General features: G+C 38.6%; 1 protein-coding gene across 3 annotated transcripts in view; it reads left to right on the top strand.

Moving 5' to 3' along the window:
• Window positions 1-6,183: 6,183 nt before the first annotated feature.
• The window catches only part of ATG5 (autophagy related 5), a 131,175-nt gene continuing 118,864 nt past the window's right edge, over window positions 6,184-18,494 (top strand). Inside the window, exons 1-2 of one of the 3 annotated variants that reach the window (XM_040474286.1) lie at window positions 6,184-6,430; window positions 14,960-15,125. In XM_040474286.1, coding sequence (XP_040330220.1) covers window positions 15,018-15,125 — 108 coding nt within the window. In that variant the 5' untranslated portion in view covers window positions 6,184-6,430; window positions 14,960-15,017. Of the gene's footprint in view, window positions 6,431-14,959; window positions 15,126-18,494 lie in introns of those variants that run through there. The other 2 variants (XM_040474287.1, XM_040474288.1) reach the window with 2 other exon arrangements.

Below are 18,494 nucleotides of genomic sequence, written 5' to 3'. Positions count from 1 at the left end.
AAAAATCATATTTAAAAAACTGATTTACTTGTCTGGGTTATTAATAAGAGCTTTTTATGGAAAAATATTCATATGGGAACAGCCAAATAATCTAATTCAAAGATTGTTTCAGAATAATATTAGTTTACGGGATGAAAAATTAGAACACAGATATGTATGAATTATGAGTATAAATATGTATATATTCTACAAAGAATATTTGGCATATTGCTTTAATTCACTCCTGCAGAACTCATCTGTGTAGACAAGTAGATAGAGAGTTCTGAGTAACTGGAATCATACAGTCTTATAACACAATATTTTCAATAGAAATCTGCATTTTATCCATAGCAGTGAGAGAATTACACACAGTAGTTATAGTTCACATGGTAGTCATAAGAAAACTGTCCCAAACTGTGATTTTAAAATAAATTTTCATGAATGTATTTAAATTTGGGGGTCCCTGTAATGTTGTTCAAGAGTTTTTTTTTTTTTTATTATTTTACCATGCACATGACAATGTAGCCTCATGAAATAGTTGAATGAATGAAGACTTGACACAGTGCATGAAAGGCTATCACTGGAGCAAAATGAGTCTATGTATCCAGCTCCTGGATAGATTTTAGAATGCCAGTGAAATAGATACAAATGGAATTCCCAGGATTGTTGAACACTACAGGTCTTGAAATATTTGGATCCTCCAAATGCTTTCTCACTTTATAAGATAAGACATATATATATCTCCCAACTTTCAAACGTATCTTTAGAATTGATTAAAAGTAAAATCTTAAAGCCATAAATACGATCATAATCACAATTAAATGTATGTTAAATTCTTCAGTGTAACATATTTTGTACTGGTTATTTAATTTTTTATTCAGCAACATTAATATCTATATGCAAAACTTGAGGTAGGCAGTGCCTTAGAAATATGACGAGCTATATAGGAGGATAAGCTCCAGTGCTTCCAGTGTCCGGGTAGGTAATCTAACGTCCACACAGGTGAGAGTGTGGAGACAATGGTGACGTGGGGAGGGCATGCCCAGCCCAAAAGGGGCCAGCTACTGCTCCACTCCAGCTCATGGTTGCCGTGTGGCAATGTGGGCCCACAATTGTCAGGTGCCAGCATAAGCCAGAAGGCCAAATTGTTTGGTAAAAACTGTTATCATTAAATTTTTTTAGGGTTTTAAAAACATTTTAAGGGACAAAGAGAATGTATCTGCCACTATGGCTAACTGACAAAGACTAATTTGATCATGTATAACTCTTAGGTTCTTTTCCCTAGATAACCGTAGCCACCAGAGAAGCTGAGGTGGATAAGGATTAATTACTTTCCCAGAATCTGGATGTGAGATTATAATGTAAGCCAGTCTTAGACCAAGTTCCTTTGTTCATGCAGACATTTGTTAAACAAAATAGTAACTATAACCTGCTCTATAAGGTTGATGAGATCCCAACTCTCTGCCCTTTAAAGATGCTCTCATATCTCCTTGCAAGAAAGGTTCTCTTAAGGCAGGTATAACACCATTCCTGAGGTTGAATTCTATAACTTTTATAGAAGACATAAGAAAATTTATGGATCAAGCTTTAGGCTTTATGGATTTCTACAGTCTGTTCATCCGAGAGTGGTAAGAATCTCTAAAATATTTTCGTCCATCTACATATCCTAAGTACTGCTAATTTCATAAAGATCCCATTTCTAACATTTATCATACCTTTGAGCGAGCCAGAAATAAAAACCCAACTCTGACATTCACTATGCTAGCAAACCATGAGATGTTGATCAACATAGTGACAACAGACATCCTTGTGATACTTGCTTCTGGAGTGTGGTCTTTCCGATGTTGGTACCTGACCACCTCCGGAGCACGGAATTCTCAGTTTGGGCAATTGGAATTGAAACTTAACCTAGCACATGCATCTCGTCACAGTATGTATGCTAAGGTGAGAGCACATTCTAGCATCAAACCAGTGATCCAGTTCCAGCCTCTGGAACTCTGGTTTGTAGTCCTTCACATATAGGAGCTCATCTCTGCTTTCTAGGAGTTTCCATTCTAGAATCATTTGAGAGGAGTTATTTGAGTAAGGATAAAAACAGAAGAACAGAAATATGGTTGTGTTCTGGGAATACACTAGAGAGTGCGTAGTCAGATGGAGGAAGCAATGACACACTCCCCACACAGATCAGAAAACTGGCACAGAGACAGGATATGGCAGTGGTGGAGACCCTTACTGCCTGGTGACTGGGGGACACCCAACCTGCTGACAGCAGGGTGCCTTCATCACTTTCAACTTCCCTTGCTAATAATTTTGAAATTGGTAAAGTAATAAAGGAAACCACTTCTCTCTACTTAAACTCTAAGCTATGAGGAAGAATTTAATTCCTCAGGTTGACAGTGATGGGAATCATGGAAGAAAACCCATGTTCAGCTTAGTTTATTTCAACAAACATTTATTGAATGCCAGGCATCATGCTGTCATTAAGGATGCACGAAAAGATTGAGGAAAGTATGAAGAGCGTCTAACCCAGATTGGGTGGACCCGGGAAAACTCTCTCTTTTTTAATGTTTATTTAGTTATTTTTGAGACCGGGGTGGGAGGAAGGGCAGAAAGGGAAAGAGGAGAGAGAGGGAGAGAGAGAGAGAATCCCAAGTAGGCTCTGCACTGCCAGCACAGAGCCCAATACAGGGCTCGAGCTCAAGAAACGTGAGATCAAATCAAGTCAGATACTTAATTGACTGAGCCACCCAGGTGCGCCTCCAACTCCCCACCGACCAGGAAACTTTCTAACACCTGAACAGAACGTTGGGGAATGAGTAGTGTATGGTAAATGGGGGAGAAGGGATCTGGGGGATAGAATTTTAGGGAAGAAGGGTCTGGTGGAGGATATCATTTCAGGCAGCAGGACAGAGGGATCAATGACACAGAAGCATGACACAGCCTGAGTGCACAGAACTGCAAAATGTTTGATACTATTAAAGATTGAAGTGCAAGACAGGGAGTACTGGGAAAGGAAGGAAGGAACCAACTGATCACGCTAAGAAACCAGGCATTCGCCCAGAAGGAATCGTTAAAATGTTTAAGTATCAGAGTGACATGGTTAGAGTGCATAAGAGTATGTGGTAGTGCTCCCTTATCCGCAGTTTCAATTTTCAGTTTTGGTTACCAGCAGTCGGTTGAGGTCGGGAAGCAGATGATTCTCCTTCTGACATATTGTCAGAAGAAGGTCAGCATAGGCCCAATATTACATCACAATGCCTGTGTCATTCACCTCACTTCGTCTTGGCACGTAGGCCTTTTGTCATTTCACATCATTATGAGAAGGGTGAGTGCACTACTGTATGTTGAGAGAGACCACATTCACGTAACTTTTATTACAGTATGTTATAATTGTTCAATTTTATTATTAGTTACTGTTGTTAATCTCTTACTGTGCCTAATTTATAAATGAGACTTTATCATAGGTATGCATGTGTAGGAAAAAACATAATATATATGAGACTTAGTACTATCTGTGGTTTCAGGTATCCGTGGGAGGGGTGGGTCTTGGGACGTATTCCCTGTGGATAAGTGGGGATGACTATAATCTACTCTGGTTGAAATCAAAGGCAAATACAGATGGATGGAGCAAGGCTGGAATCAGGGAGACCAGTTAGGGAGGCTGTCGTAATTGTTTAAGTAAAAAGCGATGAAGGATTTTAATAGGAGGAGAGCACATTTGAACATGGCTATAGACTGAAGAAAGAAACCAGAAGTGAGGGAAATTGGGGAAGCAGGTCAGTTGGTTGGGGCACAGTCAGAGGAGCTAGAGCTGAAGTAGAAGAACTAAACTTGGCTTAACTAATTCATCCTCTGAAACTAGCAGGTTGAAGACAAAAGAGAGTAAATGAGACCTTTGAGCCAGAATGGCATGTTAGAGTTCATGGGGATAGTAGAGACAACTTAGAGTTTAGGAAAGCAAATTTAAGTAAATTTAGAGCAAAGAAATTTGTGATCCCATGGCTCTGAATATTACAAGTTATGAGGCATACAAAAATAAAAACCAGACTTTACATGTGCAGACTATTATAGTGAGAAGAAAAGAAAACATGTCATTAACAGAGACTTCACTGGAATCTCTCCTTTCAATCAATAATTTTGGAGGACTTTATAAACAAGTTGACACAATTCGAAACAGCTGCCTGAGAATCATCCAGAATGAGTTGAGGTTTGGGGGAAATGGTAAGGTCAGTCAAAAAGAGCTCTTTAAAAGTTATCTTCATAGAACAAAATTTTGAAAGATACAGTGCCATTGACTGAGAGACAAGACATAATGTTAACCAATGGAAATGACAGGGAGCAAATATAGAATTCCTCTTATTTCCAAATTTTTGCTCAAGGAGAATAATCATGAGATGGGAAAGAGTACAACTATTTAATAGGGACAGTGACAACTGGACCAGATCCAGAAGAGTGGTATGTCATGTGAATAATGGCTGAAAGAATCGACAGTTGTTAGCTCGAGTGAGTTATGGAGCATGAGAGCTATCTTTTAATATCTGAAGTGCTATTAGAGCAGGGGTTAGATATTTCCATTGCAGTTTTTAGGCACAAGGTTGGGAAAGGACAAGGGGAGAAAAGAAGAAAACAGGGTCAATACTTAAAAGTTACCGGAAGCTGAATTTCAGCTCAATGTAATAACTTTCTTCCTATTTGGTTCTCTTCTTTCTTCCTATGTGGGTTCTTCCCCACATTTTATTAGAAAAATTTTCAAACATATAGCAAAATTGAAAGAATCTTACAGTGAATACCTATATACTCACCACCTAGATTCTATTATTAACATTTTACTGTACTTACTTGTATTATCACATATTTATCCATCTACCCATTCCTCTACCCATCCATAAATTCATCTAATATTTTGGATACATTTCAGAGTAAATTCCGTACAATTTTGGCTATCATTGGGAAGGTGGGTGTTCTGTGAAAGGGAGGCATAGGCAAATGACCTCTAAAGTCTGAAGGAGCATTAAGACTGAAGAAAAAGGCCACAAGCCCAACTTGATGAGAAATGGTTTATTAACGGATTTACTGACAGAAGTATGTCTTGTGTGGCTACAAGACCCCACCTCCTGTAAGACCTGCTTTTATAAACCTGGATTCCGGAGAGTATAGCATGATTAAACAAAAAGAAAGAATGTATATGTGGAGAATTTGCTCAAGAGGGCTTCAGGTCACAGAGTGGTCATCATGGTTGATTTGTCCAAGATGAGATAAGTCTAGTTCACATGGTGGGACATCTCAATTCCAAGAGCTTTTTCACAAAAACTAATGACTGACTACTGGGGATACTGTACAGGAGATTTCTGCATTAGGTAGGTGGAGTGGGCCAGACTATGGCTTCTAAATTTTTGGATTGTCATCCATACCAAGAAATGTATTTCGCATTCTACCCAGTGTATGCATACTGAAGTAAAAAAATTCAGGAAACAAGCATGCCAGTATTTTCTACTATATTTCATTTAAAAATGCCAGTCATGACACACTGAATTAGATGACCCACCAATGGGTTGTGACTCATCATTCGAAATCAGTGGACTACTCAATCTCCAAGATTTGTCGTTTTGAAAGAATCCTGTGGCTACTACTAGGATTTCCCTAATCTTTCTAATGATCAGGAACCTATTTTGAGTCCCAGCACAGTATTTACCTAGCAGGTATGGCATGCATAATTACGAGAAAGAGAAAGTACTTCAGTACTCATGCGTTTTAGTCTTCCTCTGTTAACTACGGCTATTAATCCCTGTTGTGGTTCCGCCAAAATTGAGAAGATCAAGAAGATCAAGTGAGAAAATAGATAAGAAAACACGTTGATAACCAACATTTTATTACTATTATTCTGCGAAGCCAGGAAAGGGGAATGCTGCGGTCAACCTCTATGAGGCAGGGTCTCAGTATTTTTGAAACTCTCTACTTTTACAGTACTGTTACATTAGCCTCTCGAAATACCTAACCATGCAAAAGGCGTGAGCCTCCCCTAAAACGGAGTTAGCTGTAAAGTTGACAGAGGTTTGACCCCCAAGCCACGCGCCCCGCTCCGTCTGCGCATGCTCTAGTGCAGCTCCCGCCTCCTCCCGGGGTTGGGCGGAACGCGGAAGGTGGGGCGCAGGCCACGTGGGTTCGGTGACGTCATCTCTGGGCGCCGAGGGTGACTGGACTTGCTGTGGGCTTCCAAGGCCCCGCGGCGCTGCGGGTTGTATTGGCAGGATACCGGAGGGCGGAAGTGCAGCAGAGATCGGCACCGACCTCCACGCCGCTGCCTTCTGCGGCTGCGCGGGCTCTCGGGACTCCAGGCTCCCGCGCCTCTGCGGGACAGGGTATCAAGCAGCCAGCGCCGCCGCCCTGCCAGAGCCCGGGATCCGAGCGTCTTCATCGGTGCAGGAAGCGGGAGAAGGAGCTGGCATTTCTGGTGAGTGTGAGTGTGCGTGTGCGTGTGCGTGTGTGTGTCTGTCTGTCTCCATCTCCCTAGGGTGGGGAAATGCCCGGAGGAGAAGAGTTGGGGAGGTGCCAGGTAGGTGTGGTAAGAAGGAGGGGCGAGTGTTAGGCTAGAGGAGCGCTCCCCCGGGCGGCGGTGGCTGGTGAAGGTGGTTTCTCCGGGGTAGGTGGGGTTGGCCAGATGCCGCCCCCCGGGGACCTTGGGCAGGCCGGAGGGTGTAGCCTGTGTGATCTCTCTCCGGGAATCTGTCAGTTTCTTACTAAAGTAGGAAGCCTAGGGTCTTGTCGCAGGCTCTAGAGTTTATTTAGTTCAAGACGTGCATTTTTCGTGGAATAGTTATTTAAATCATAATTATTTCACAGGCACTTTGATTCTATCCTAATTTGGTGGGTATTTTCTCCAGTTTATCTTCTCGATGGCATTCGTTAAATCTCATTTTAATAATAATATTTAGTGCTAACGAAGTCGTTTTCTGTTGGCAAAGAACTTTCACATCCTTTATACTTTGGATTATTTTGAAATCCTACCTGAAACTTGAGGAACGTAGGGAAACTGGATTGGTTCTAGTTTTTTCTGGGGAGACACAGCATGTCTTAAGCGACAGTCAGAACTCAAAGACTGTCAGACATCACTGAACTTCCAAGGCCTTCCAGAATCCACTTGATAAATCTCAAAGAGTCTTTTGGACTGGGTACTTGGATTTGAACTTACTTGTTTGTGATTTGCATAGATGGATTTGTTGGCTGAATTTAGAATTTGAAAATAAAGATATTGGGCTGAAGGTAGTAATTGAGGGGAATTTTATTTTATTTTTAGAGTTTTATGCTAGATTTGAGCATGTGCCATGATCTTCAAAGGTATGCTGGTTAAAATTGGGGGAAAATGAGCAGAATGCTACTATCTGGCTCTGACTGTTTAGAATAATGTCCATACCTCAAGTGTAGGTTTGTTTTATTACTTTAACAACTACTGAGTGCCTCTTATGTGCCAGGCACTGAACAAAAAGTAAATAAAACAATAAACAGTGAATAAAATAATAAAAAATCTTGCCATCATGAAGTTCACTTTGAGCATGTGAGGGGAAAGACATTAATATAAAAATTAATTTAAAAATATGTCAGGTGGTGAAAGTGCTAGAGAGAAAAAATAAAGTCATGAAGGGGAACAAGGACTGTTGATGGCCTGCGTAGGAAATTGCAGTGATGGCTTTAGAAAACATGATATTTGAACAGACACCTAAAAGTGATAAAGAAGGGTTTCATGTGGATGTAGTGAAATGAGGCATCAGACCTACTGCAAAGTCCCAAACGAGCATACCAGCTAGTCTGGCTGGAACTGAGTGAGCAAAAAGGGAGAGGAGTAGATAATCAGGTCAGAATGGGTCCAGGTCATATACCACCTTGTAGGCCTTTGTAAGAACTTTAGTTTTTACTTTGGATGAGATGGTAGGGTTTGAGTAAAGGAGTAAATTGATCTGACTCATGTTTAGAGGGATCTTTCTGATTGCTATGTTGTCTGCAGCAAGGGCAAAAGTAGGCCATTTATCCAGGTGAAAGGTTAAGGTACCATGAATCAGTGTGGTAATAGTGCAGATGGTGAGAAATGGCCAGATTCTGGATTTGTGTCTCGGCTAGGGCAGTCAGGTATGAAGAAGGGTCAAGGATGACTCCAAGATTTATGGCCTTAGCAACTAAAGAATAGTTACCACTTAGTGATTTGGGGAAGACCACAGAGTAACAAGGGAGCTGAGGAAGGAAGGTCTGAAATCATTTTCTGTTTGGACATGCTAAATTTTCAAATGAAATGTCAATATTGTGTGGTATATATAAAACTAGAGTTCAGAAGAGAAGTCTGGGTTGAAGACATAAATGGGGGAGTTGTTATTGTAGAAATGATATTTAAAGCCATGGGAGATCTCCAAAGATGTAGTTCAAGGACTGAGTCCAGGTGCACTTCAACATTTGGAAGAAGTTGGAGAGATTTAGGAACTATTCCCCCATGGAATTGGGCTGTTCATTAAAACCCGTTGATAACCACTGATCCTTAGTAACAGGATAGAAGGAAATAGAAAGCCAGTTCATTAGTTGCAAGAGAGTGAGGAAGGAGATATGAAAATTAGAGGAGAGAGGGGATATGAAATGGTGCTCTAGGATGTGGGAGAATAAATGGACTAGAGAAATGTAGGAACGCTGGCCAGTACTCAGGGCCTACTTTTGAGGTTAGTGTTCATGAATTTAAAAGGAGACCAGCCAGCATAGATTATTTTTAGATGTTTTCAAATTTACTAGTAATAGTTATTTGATATTTTAAGTAATTTCTAGGTAGTTGGGGATTTTGTCAGCAGAATAGCTCCAGGTAATAGGTTAGCCTTTCTTGGTTTGTAGTGTGAAAGAGACTAATAATTGTACATTGTACCTTTATCATATTGTGCTGTTTGCTAAATGTTGTTGGCTGGGCACCTGCTTTGTTCCAGGCTTTGAATTAGTTGCAGAGAATGCAGCAGTCAGGAAGTAGCCCCTGTCCTCCAGAGCTTACTTCTAGTAGACTGTGTGATGGGTTGTGATTTGTGTGCTTCCAAAACATTGCCTTCCAATTGGATGCATGGTGATGATAGTGTAGTGTATGTTTGAGAGGGGAAAATATTCTTGTAAAATAAGGAAGTTTGCTGAATTTAAAGTTTATTTATTTTGAGAGAGAGACACAGAATGGGCACGCATGTGGTGTGCGAGCGGGGAAGGGGCAGAAAGAGAGAGTGCAAGAGAGAGAGAATCCTAAGCAGGTTCCACGCCGATGCAGGGCTCAGTCCCACGAACCTCGAGATCATGACCTAAGCAGAAATCCAGAGTCAGACGCCCAACCAACTGAGCCACCCAGGCACCCCTGCAGTTTTCCGAATTTAAAGTGTGATTATACTGATTTGGAGAAGAGTTTAGCTGGAAAAGTTTCTTAAGTAGCTAGTATAACTTTTCAGTTTATGAATTTTCTGTATTTTCCAATCGTTTAATAAAAATTCCAGATTCTGCTATGTGCTAGTTATGCCAGTATTGAGGATTCAAAGTAAATATGACTCCATTTCTGCTGTTGGTGAACTCACAGTTCAATGTGGGGAGGGGCAAGAGGTGGATAAGATAAACATAACTGCAATGCACGGTTGTAACATTGCTATTATAGAAATAATTAGACGGGAGATTGCTTAGTGGAAAGCTTCTCGAAAAGCTGACGTTAAGCTGACTCTTAAAAGAGGATTGAGGGGGCGCCTGGGTGGCTCAGCTGGTTAAGTGTCGGACTTTGTCATGATCTCACAGTTAGTGAGTTCGAGCCCCGAATCGGGCTCTGTGCTGACAGCTCGGAGCTTGGACCCTGCTTTGGATTCTGTGTCTCCCTCTCTCTCTACCCTTTGCCTGCTCAAACTCTGTCTCTCTCTCTCTCTCTCTCTCTCTCTCTCTCTCTCAAAAATAAACATTAAAAAAAAAATTAAAAAAAAAAAAGAGGGTTGAGAATTGACCAAAGAGGAGCAAAGGAGTTTAAACTGTCTGGACAAGGACGCATGAAGAAACCATGTATTAAATGCATATGCCATTTATTGAGTGGTTACCAGGTACTAAACACCCAACAGCCCTGTGAAATTAAAATTATCTTCAGTTTACAAATAGGTTCAAAGATGTCAGGTTTCTTATGCTAGGACACACAGCTTATAGCTGGAAGTCTGGGTGTAAACCCATGTCAGTCTGATTTCAAACCCCTTAACTATTTATCTGTATCGCCTGCTGTCAGCATTTAAATCTTCCCTGTCTTTGTTCTTTATCCCTCAGCCAGTTTTTCATCACCTTCTATTCATTCTTCCTTGGAAAGACTTCTTATCTGTCTCTTATCCATCTACTACTACGAGTCTACGCCAGGCACTCATTATTATATGCCTTAGTGCTGAAATTCCTTTCTGCCTACCCTCTCTTGGACGTGGGATCTCCTTTTGTGTACTACTAGGTAATTGTTTTTATTTCACCATTATCAAACCTTACAGGCTTTGTAGGTTGGATGAAATTGAGAACCCACAGTCTTCTGTTTGGTATGCTTCATGATCTAGTCTTATTTTACATTTACAGGTTTGACATTAAAGGTATAATAATTGCTTTTATTTCCCAGCACTTACTATGTGTCCAGTACCATGTCAAACACTTTGTAGATGTTTTCCCCCCTAGAACAACCTGGTGAATTTTATAGATAAGGAAATGTGACTTGCCTAGGATCACAGGTGATACTAAAACATGTCTCAGTGTCAGCTCTTTCATTATCTACTACTCAAAGTTTCCTAAAAAATTGGTACACATATTGCTTTTGCACATTTTCTGCCTCTGTTGATGTTCTTTTGCCCTACTTGTAATATTTGTCTTTATTCTATATTCTATCTATGGAATATTCTACCCGTTCCGTATATATTCATTCTTCTATATTCTATCCATTCTTCAAGTTCCATATCTTTTCAGTTCTCTGAACACTATAAGATATGTTAATATTTTTCTTCTCCCTTTCTACCTTCCTCCATTATGAAAGCTTTCATAAAATAGCACTTAATTATAACTATGGGCATTTGGAATTGGAAGGCATGTTGGCAACTGGTATGACATAAATGAAAGAATATGAGATTGGAAATCAGAGATAAAAATTTTTTTTAATGTTTTAATTATTTTTGAGAGAGCGAAAGTGGTGGGGGGGGGGGCAGAGAGAGGGAGACAGAAGATCCAGATCAGGCTCTGCTCTTCTTCCCTATGTGAGGCTTGAACCCATGAACCACAAGATCGTGACCTGAGCTGAAGTTGGACGCTCAGCCAACTGAGCCACCCGGGCGCCCCAAAAATCTTTAAGCCTGTAAGTATTGTAGTAGAGGAAAAGTAAAAGTGCAGTGAGGAAAGAGAGGTTTTACCTGAGTTATTCATAAAGGGTTATTTTGAGTTGGGTCCTAAAGGATATTTAAGTCAGAAGATAAGGTAGGGAAGGCTACTTTAGGGTCAGGAACCACCAGCGTGAGGAAAGCCATGGAAAAGATGTGAAAGTGCGTGGTATGTTTAGTAAATTAAGAGACAGTATCTTCTGGACAATGCCTGAGGTTTTAAAAAGTTGTTGTAATTGTTATTTTCACTACCATCATCATCTTATATGCTCTCAGCACCTGCCACAGAGCTGGGCATATCAAATGATCAAATATTTATTGACTCTGTATTGAGTGTTAATAGCAGTGTTCAATTCTGAGACATGCTCTTGTTCTGTAAATTATGATAGACACTTTGTAGTACTATATTAGAGGCATTATTCTAAGTGCTTTACGTGTATTAATTTAATTATCATATGTGTTTTATGGGGTAAGTGCTGTTATTCACATTTTACGGATGAGAAGACGGAGACACAGAGAAGTTGACTAACTTGAGGTCACAGAGTAAGTGATAAAGTGAATCCAGGCAATCTGACTCCATATTCTACATTTTGAATGTACTACTACCACATTGTAGTGCCTCTCAAGAGTTAAATTTTGATTTCTGCCTCTATTTTGAAAAGGATGATTGAGGGAAACCTGGGTGGTTCAGTTGGTTAAGATTCCGACTTCAGCTCAAATCATGAACTTGTGGTTCATGAGTTCAAGTCCCGCATTGGGCTCTGTGCTGACAGCTTAGAGCCTGGAGCCTGCTTCAGATTCTGTGTCTCCCTCTCTCTGACTCTCCCCAAGTCTCTCTCTCACTCTCTCTCTCCAAAAGTAAATAAACATTAAAAAAAATTTGTTTGAATAAAAAGATGATTGAATATTCACATCCTTTAGTTTTATCCATGTTATCAGCTAGTTTTTTGGCACATTTTTTAGTTAGGTGTATTTGCATGCTTATATAATTCATTGTAGATGAATATTTATTAATATTGAAAGACTAACATTTTATGATTCTATAAATTTAGACCTATTCTGAGGCTGTTAGTTGCCTTATTTGAAGTTTTCAGTATATCTGTTTAGAAGTTTCTATGGTTTGGAAAATTTGAATTGACTACCACATTATACTTCAGCTGCTTTGGCTCAGTTAGTTCTTCCCTTGAGGTCCTGCAAGGAATATATACGTAAGAAACAATGGTATATGGGAAATAAGATGCTGATTGATCTTTGACCAGTTTTGTACCTAAAATCTTACCTCAGAAGTTTGGTGAAGTCTTCTGTTTCAGCCCAGTTTACCAAAATTCTGCAGTTGAATTTTAGGTACAGAACCAGTAAAAGATAAGCCCATGCTTCTATCACTGTTGGGCAGAGTCTCCCAGAAACAAAGAGAAAAGAGGGACATTTGCCATTTCTTTCTGTTGCTCCTGACACATGAAGAAACAGAAGAACATGACATGGAAAGAAATAGCAGCATGGTCAATGGCAGAGTAGAGGGGAGAGGAGGAAGCCATACCTAAATGCATGATATTTGTGTTTGTGGTGACCCCTGCCTGTTAATAAACAAGGTTCAAATGGTGTCTTGGAATCTGACAAATCAGATTTTTACTCCTTCTTGAGAGGACAGTGGCTGGAGAGAAGGGAAGTACTTGTAGAAATAGCCTTTCCTTAGGTGGCTGTACCCATTTTAATTTTTCATTTTCTTTTGAATTATACTGTCCACCTGTTTTTTCTGAGGCAGAAAAATTATCCAGTGTGATAATATTCGTAGTGACTTTCAACTTTAACATTGTATTTAAATGGTTTTAAAATCTTTTAGGAAAGTAGCTCTTTGCCTCATTTTTTTTTTTTTTTTTGTAGGCGAGAGAGGAATTGAAGTTGTAGCTAATGGTTAATTGGGTGTATCATGGTTACAGAAACCACTGCTTATCACCTTGTATTAGATTCAACTTTAGATTTACTTATTTGCCATAACTTAGATCTCGTTATTTCCTGTCGCCAGTAAATTTATTCACAAAGAAGGAAGTATTAATATAGTCAGGAGGTAGTGAGATGTTTTCTGTTTTCAGTGAGCTAATTGTACGTGATTTGTAAACTTGGGAATTTTCTGCAGAGAAACTCAGTGTATTGCTTGAATTTGAAGCCTATCAGGGTAGAATTATATGAAGTGTGAATGCTTGTATCATTTGCTTAAAATGGTGACTTTTATGGATATATGTCAGTAAAAATGAAAACATTGTTATATGTTGGAAAGAGCACTAGACTCGTTCAATAACTGTGACCAGAGTTGTTCTCCTGGTTTCACTGTTATTTAGTGCTCTTGTAATGTTGGACAGAGTTTTTCACCTCTTTCGTTTATTTACCTGTAGATAACATTGCATCCATTTGACCTCCAACGCACATTTAAGTATAATAATACAAGATTCCGAACTCTACTTGAAGTTTTCTGTCTTTGACTAATAAATTATGGTAGTCTTGATGTACTTGGTGTTGGTTAGTGGATGAGAAAAGAGAGAAAAAGCTCCTTGAATAATTCAATGTTAGTAATTGGTATTTGGCTAAATTAATATGGTTATTTTAAATGTCTCCAAAGGATATGCCAACCTACGAAAGATAGGATATATATAAATAAATATATGAATACAAGGATATTGAGTCTCATTACTCAGGTACCAACAGGATTGATTCTGCATTTACTCATATGGTATATTGTATTGCTACCTAGTTGTGGAATATTAGTGCTGGAAGACACTTGGATATTACATAGGTCAAAAGCCATGTTCCTCTGTCATACCCAGACTATTTCAGTATGTGGTTTTAGTGCTATATGTGTGGTATAGGGAATATTTTAAGTTCACAGTAGAAGCATTTACTACTCATTGGGACAGAGGATTGTGAGCTGGGTTTGCAGAGTGGGTAGGATTTGAACAGGTGAGAGATGAACATATTTGTCAGGGGGAGGGAATAGTAGAGAACAAGGTATTTAAGTTTCCAGTCTTGCTAGAGGGTTTGTAAAAAGAAATACAATGAGTAGGACTGGAAATATTGGTGGAATCAAACCATGGACACGATGGAATTTAGAATAGAAATAGATCTATACAAACATTTTTTTTTTTTTTTTTCAGGGTGAGAGAGATTTTTTTTTCCCCCCAGGAAGAGTGAACTATCTGGACAGAGTAGGAGAGGTTGAATACATTAGGTGGGGTAAGGATAATTGTGGGGATAATAGTTTAGAGTTGGACTATAAGAGACCATAAGATAGGGGAAGACTTCACTTTAGATGAGCAATAGACTCTCCTGGGACTTGAGAGAATGATACAAGTATAGCTTCACTTTGGCTGTGGTTCATTAGTTGCATAAGTTAGCATACATAATTTTGAACTGCTCACTTCTGTGATCCTTTTAAATAAATAATAGCTCTGCATTTAGAATTTGGTGTACTGATTTTGCATTCATTGTTAAGAATGCTGATCACACAAGTTTTTTGAAATGAAAAATCTTTATGGCATTCAGTTTTTCCTAGAATCTTTGTTTTAGAGCAGGTTCATTTATCTTTGCAAGGATCTGACTAATGCTCTTCATTTTATTTTCAGTTTGGCTTTGGGTGAAAAAAGAATTTAGCCTATATGCACTGCTTTACCCACTGGAAGAATGACAGATGACAAAGATGTGCTTCGAGATGTATGGTTTGGGCGAATTCCAACTTGCTTCACCCTGTATCAGGATGAGATAACTGAACGGGAGGCAGAACCGTATTATGTAAGTATGTTGATGGTAGAAAATGGGATATCTAACTTTGTCCATTTTTGTAAATAAACTCTAAGAACCTAAAGGCTGTTATCCAACATTTTATATACAATTAGTACTTGATGATTATGGAAAAAAATGAGAAAACACAGATCAACAAAGGAAAGGAAATAAAAAATTACCTCTAATCCTACTATCCAGACGGAGGAAAAAAATTACTGTTGATATGTTGCTGTGGGACCTTCCTGACATTCTTTTTTCATGAATACATATGTATATAATTTGTGATAATGGAATCATAAGTTACGTGCTGTAGGAGTTATTTTGAAAATAATAGGTTCAGATTTGATTCTTCTGTATTTAAGTGGCCCCAAGCAACTGTCAAATTCTTTTTTATAGCTCAATGAATATATATAACATGTGTGTTTTCATCTGTTGGTAAGCTAATATGTATTATATAAAACATATCATTTAATAACAGATTACTGTATGTAGACTTGTAGGTTTGAATTAGTGTCATTATCTGTTCTAAAAAAACAGTATCAAGTGTCTTCTGATGTTGGCCTGCTTTTTTTCCTTCTCTAAGCACATGTATAATCCAAACATATGCATCTGTCAGTCAGAGATAATAATACTTTGCCTTTTTACAGAGTATTCAGGCCCTAAACAGCAAAGACGTTCTCAGTTGTCATTATTTTCGTTTTGTCGCAGATAGACAGAATATTGTGTACCTAGGGGGATCTGGAAAAGTGGAAATGTATTTGTGGTGTTGGACTTTCTTGTTTCACATGAGTAAAGCTTGCCCTTTGCTTTGTTTCTTGTCTGTGTGAGAGGTGGCACTGCTCCATAGCCTGCTCTAGCCATGGGAAGTCAGGCTGGTGGAGGAAGCCACTTAAGGAGCCAACTCATTCACTATTTGGGTACAGGAGCGGTGTCATTTGCCTTTGTGTCTCCTCAGCACCTGGCATAGGTCATGCAAGTGGTGGTCACTCAGTGCGTGAAAACCTCATGCATTCATGTTGGGATTTTGTTTTATATTTCTCTGTGGGTTTTCTCACTGAATATAATTTCAGAGAAATCAGGCAGCTTTTTGTTACTAGTACTCAGCTTATCATAACTGAATATATGCGTTTAAGTCATTTTAACTTTGGAAATCTTAACAGTTTTCTTTTCTGCCTTTAGAAGAACTTCCATAGTAAAAAAACAAAATGTGGTCACAGTTTATTTTTGGAAGAATTTCACTTGTTAGATGTGTATTTTTTTTTTTTGCTTCTTCTGCGATATGGGTTAGGATATCACTTATGTTTTATTTCCAAATTAGTTTCTGTTATTTTAATTCAAGCTCTTCACCTTAGGCAGCTTTCTAATAGTATCTAAACAAAGGAGTGTATGTGTCTCATTGGTCAAAGTGGCAAAAATGAGAAATGTAATTTCAGTCTGTTTACTTTGAAATCAGAATATGATGGTTGACAGCATTCTGCAGTTAAAAAAATCTAAAGACTACAGTGTTTCTCCTTCTTTGTATATGAATCTGTTAAAGATGAAAAGATTGTTGTGAGAGTAGAGTGTAAGTTGTTTTCCAACAGTTTCTAATTGAATTGAAAATGGCAGCAAGTATTGGGGATATCTGTAGGAGGAAGAAAATTGTTTTGTCTAATTGATAATTGTTTTTTTTAATGTATTTTGCCCTAATTTTTCACCCAAAAGAAACTCATATGGTAATTATGATTATGTTTTTGAAAAATGTTGGTTGACAGGCATATATACATTTTAAACAAAAACTACAGTTGAAAATCATGTAGCACAATCTAGATTTTGCTCTTTAAATACATACATACTTAAGCATAAGTTAATACATATGGGAAGAAAATATACAAAAACATGGTTAGTCTTAGAATTATAGGTGAGTAATGGTTAGTCTTAGAATTATAGGTGACAATGGCAGTGACAGTACGGTTTTAGTTCACATGTGTTGTGGTTGTAAATTAAGCTTGAATATTTTTAATTGCTTTGGTTTATAATAATGATAATATTTTAAAGATCCTGGATAAAATGAGGTAAAAATACATAGCCTGAGGGCCAGTATGCCTCTTTCCTAGACATTCTCAAAACTCAGGTGAGGTGATATAACAGGATTGTTAGCATGGCCTGAAAAGTCCACTCATGTTGAAGTGGATGTGTGATAATGATAGGTGAATGGGAATATACTTTTGTTTTGTTTTGTTTTGTTTTATTATTTTTTTTAAAGATTTTATTTTTAAGTAATCCCTATACCCAACGTAGGTCTTGAACTACAACCCTGAGATCAAGAGTCGCATGCTCCATGGACTGAGCCAGCCAGGCATCCCTACACTTTTCTTTTTATAACATTCATTCGTTATTTCTTAGAAACTAGATTTTAAATTATCTATTTCTACCACATTTATAAACTAAATTATTATTCAAAGAGTCTTTGCCATTGGAAAAGAATATTTTTTTTTTTAATTTTTTTTTTCAACGTTTTTTATTTATTTTTGGGACAGAGAGAGACAGAGCATGAATGGGGGAGGGGCAGAGAGAGAGGGAGACACAGAATCGGAAACAGGCTCCAGGCTCCGAGCCATCAGCCCAGAGCCTGACGTGGGGCTCGAACTCACGGGCCGTGAGATCGTGACCTGGCTGAAGTCGGACGCTTAACCGACTGCGCCACCCAGGCGCCCCAAGAATATTAATGTTAAATATATTCCTGTTTATTTCTGCATTTTGATTTATTACCTCTGCATAAATCTCCTTTCAGCCTACATCCCATATCTATGTCAGAGAATTATATATTTTGCAGGGAATATAAGGAAGGAAATTTGTTGGAAACTAGGCAGTCTTTCATTCTGTTGTTGCTGTTGTATTCATTTAAACTGTTGCTTTTCATTTAGATTATCTAATATGAAAACATAAGACTAATTTGCATTCATATTTTGTGACTTGTTACAAAAATCATGCAATTAGGCATATGGTCATAAATCTGAGTGGACTGTAAACATTACAGAGCAGTCCTTTTATGTTTCCGTAGTAAGCTTTCTCTATTCTTCTCCTCTATTTCTCTGAGGCCTGACCTTATTTTTCACTCTGAAGAGGTGACCTCACTTCTTGATTTCTTAACCTTCTGTCACCAAGTCTCCTAAACATATCTGCATTCACACATACTGACTTCTTCTTGTTTTAATGGAAGAGGTGTTCTTCCTCCTAGGCAAGCCCTATCCTTCTATCTGCTCTGGATCCCATCTGTAGTCTTCTCAGGAAGCTGGTGGTTTCTGATATTCTCCTACCTCTACCCTGCCTTCTCTCTTTATTTTACTTTCAACTTCTACCTACTAGCTCCTTTTTTTGCAGCATTTATATTATGTT

Source organism: Herpailurus yagouaroundi, unplaced genomic scaffold (assembly GCF_014898765.1).
Source record: "Herpailurus yagouaroundi ecotype Mexico unplaced genomic scaffold, PumYag 139, whole genome shotgun sequence".
NCBI classification, from domain to species: Eukaryota; Metazoa; Chordata; class Mammalia; order Carnivora; family Felidae; genus Herpailurus; species Herpailurus yagouaroundi.
The sequence above is the reverse complement of the archived record's forward strand: the minus strand, read 5'-3'. Positions and strand labels throughout refer to the sequence as shown.